Raw genomic sequence first — 3,123 nt, forward strand, 5'->3', positions numbered from 1 at the left:
ACTAATGTATTAAAAGATTTCATGAATTCCTAAAGTAGCAATCTGTAAAAAATTACGTTCATTGCCGATAACCTTTACCTCACTTTGGCAAAGGCTAATAATAATCGCCACTACCATTTTCTAAAAATATCAACCTTACACAATTCATTGCATTTTTTCTTCAAAACAATTACTCCTATATATGCTTATAATTTTATTGTACGGACAGCAAAATAAAGACATTATTGTTTTATATCACACATAGTTCTTAAAAAAAACATTCAACCTAAAGATTGCCATTCTTACAATTTCCCCAAAACAAAACTGATTGATTTACAACTAAAAGCATTAAAAAAAAATAAATAGCTTAAAAAACACCTCCACTCTAGATATTTTCCCCAATTTTCCCAAATATTTCACTACCTAATTTAATTTCTTTGGCTGAATATCTCTTGTTAATTTTCCTCCATTGATCGGCAATGTCTTTAGCAATTTTGACGGCATCGGATGATGTTCCGAGAAGCCCCCTTCTTGTGAACCCGACCGCATACAATCCGTTCTCTCCCTTCCAACTATGAGGGAAAGGTGTCTTCGGCATTCCTTCTTTCGTGAAGAAATCCTCACCCTACAGTATTTCCCACAAAAAGAATTAAATTAATATCAATTGTATTTTCAACATCAATTCTCTTAATTCACTTCTACCCAATTCTTCATTCTTGGGTATAAAAATATATAAAATGAAACCAAGTACTACTAGAAATAATAATGACATTTTATTTTTCTGAGACTGGTTCTTGAAAACAGCAGTAGTTGAGACCTATACGCAAAAATTCCCCAGTCTTACAAAATTGAATATAGGTGAACAAATAATTAATGACAGTAACACATCATAAAATGTGAACAAAAAAAATATTTTGCAAGCATTGGTAGGAAGGATGATCCAAACAAATGCCATCAGATTTGCCCTTTTCTGTTGCAGTGTAAGAAAACGTTTTGTAGCCCACTGCATGTGTAAGGCCGAAAGCGATGTGTGATTCTCAATAAACCCGTAATCAATTTATAATTCAAAAATAAATTCTATAATTAATGCTAATACTCTTTTAAAATCATGAGTTTAGAGTAAAATTTGTTGTTTTGCTATAATAAAGGAAATTGATCACTTATAATAAAACAGCTAAATCAATCACTTAAAATGAGACAAATGGAGCATTACCTTTAGCCAAGTTGGCACATTGCTCTTATACCCCGTTGCGAGAATTATAGAGTCGAATTCTCGTTCTTGGCCATCACAGAATTTTGCACCGTTTTCCGTTATCTCCTTCACTCCTTCCACTACCTATATCATAGGGAAAGAAAGATTAGAATATGTGCATTATACACAGTGCTTAAAAAATCATAAATTCAATCAAATTTTATAAATTCTGCAACTTTAAAAAATACTAACTGGTTATATTATAAATTGACATTTTTCTTAATTGTCCACGTTGCTGGCATTTTCCCCATATATGTAGATATGTACCTGAATTTTGCCGGATTTGATAAGAGAGAGGGCGCCGACGTCGAGCACTGGCGATTTTCCGGTGGCGTTTTTGAGCTCGATAGGGCCGGTTTTGGGGCGGCGGAGGCCTAATCTGGCGGTGTCACCGAGCGTCAAATTAGCAACGACAAGAAGAAACTTGTCAACCAGCTTCAATGGCAGCCATTTCAGCAACACCATCGCCATCGAAAACGTCGAAACTCCCCACATTTCCCTCGGCAAAATATGAACCTAATTTTGATTAAAAAAATGTCAATAAATAATCATAAAATAAATTATAAAACAATCAAGCTTGAATGACTCACAGAATTCCTGACAACAATGGAGGGAGAGGCGAGGTGGCGGCAAAGGTCCAAGCTAACTTCCATGCCGGAGTTTCCACAGCCGATTACGAGAACTTTCTGTTTTGAAAACTGAGAGCCCGACCGATACGCGCTGGTGTGCAAAACCGGGCCTTGAAACCTCTGCAGCCCGTGAATCTCCGGAATCACGGGCTCGGCATTCTCCCCCGTCGCGACGACGAGCCACCGCGACACGTAGAGCACGTCGCGCGTCTGGACCCTCCAGAGGCCGGTGAGGGCGTCGTAGCGGGCCTCGAGCACGGCCTGCTTGAATCGGGGCTCGATCGAGAAATGGCGCACGTAGTCTTCCATGTAGGAGAGGAATTGGTGCTTGGTGGGATATTTGGGGAAAAAATTAGGGAAATTGAGGAGGGGGAGCTCGCAGAATTGGCGGGGGAGGTGGAGCTTGAGGCGATCGTAGGTGCGGCGCTGCCACAGGGAGGCGATGCAGTCGGCGCGCTCGAGGAGGAGGGAGGGGACGCCGCTGGAGTGGAGGCAGGCGGCGGCGGCGAGGCCGGAGGGACCGGCGCCGACGATGATGGGGCCGGGATGGAAAACGCAATTCACTTGCTGCTGCGGCTGTTTGGAAGAAGGCATTTAGGAAATTAAGCGGGAAGAGAGAGTTTTATTGAGAAAAGGTTTTGGATTTCAGTTGCTCAAGGTTTTTTCTACTCAGGCTTTGCAGGAAGGAGGAGGTGTAATTGGAGATGGGAAGCTTTCTCTCTCTACGGATATCTGCAATTTTATAGGCGCATGGATTGGGGTGACGGAGCGAGCGAATTACCTGATTCGTTTTATCACTTTACAATTAATTTTATTTAGTTTTCCCTATGTTAAATTAATGGATAATACATTTTACTTAACTATTATTATAAAAGTTATATATAAAAATAAATTTTATATTCTAATAACTTTTCTATTAATTAATCATTTTACTATATTTTTAGAAACCAGCATGAATTTTTTTACATGCAAATAAAATTAATATGATTATTGTGCAATCATTTTACATTTCTTAAAATGTTGATTTTTTTTCCTACGTGCAAATAAAGTTAATGAGATTATATTATGTGTATGACTGTATGTAAAGATGAGATTCATAAAATAGTTGGAGTCGGTACAGACATATTAGTATATGTTTCCTTAAAAGATTTTATCACGAGTTCAATATAAATATATTATAATTATAAGTTACATGCCATGCGCAAGTGGTGATCATAAATTATAAAACGAAATTGTAAGAGCGTCCACTATAAGGTGGACGCG

General features: G+C 38.5%; 1 protein-coding gene across 1 annotated transcript; it reads right to left on the reverse strand.

The window, feature by feature from the left end:
* Positions 1-274: 274 nt before the first annotated feature.
* On the reverse strand, positions 275-2,553 carry LOC121778633 (probable indole-3-pyruvate monooxygenase YUCCA4). Its single transcript, XM_042176017.1, has 4 exons — positions 1,822-2,553; positions 1,499-1,747; positions 1,193-1,315; positions 275-604 (listed from the first exon to the last, which is right to left on the reverse strand). Exons 1-4 carry the CDS (start codon positions 2,452-2,454, stop codon positions 365-367), a joined length of 1,245 nt encoding a protein of 414 aa, XP_042031951.1. The 5' UTR covers positions 2,455-2,553; the 3' UTR covers positions 275-364.
* Positions 2,554-3,123: the final 570 nt, after the last annotated feature.

The sequence above is a fragment of the Salvia splendens genome, chromosome 19 (assembly GCF_004379255.2).
Source record: "Salvia splendens isolate huo1 chromosome 19, SspV2, whole genome shotgun sequence".
NCBI classification, from domain to species: Eukaryota; Viridiplantae; Streptophyta; class Magnoliopsida; order Lamiales; family Lamiaceae; genus Salvia; species Salvia splendens.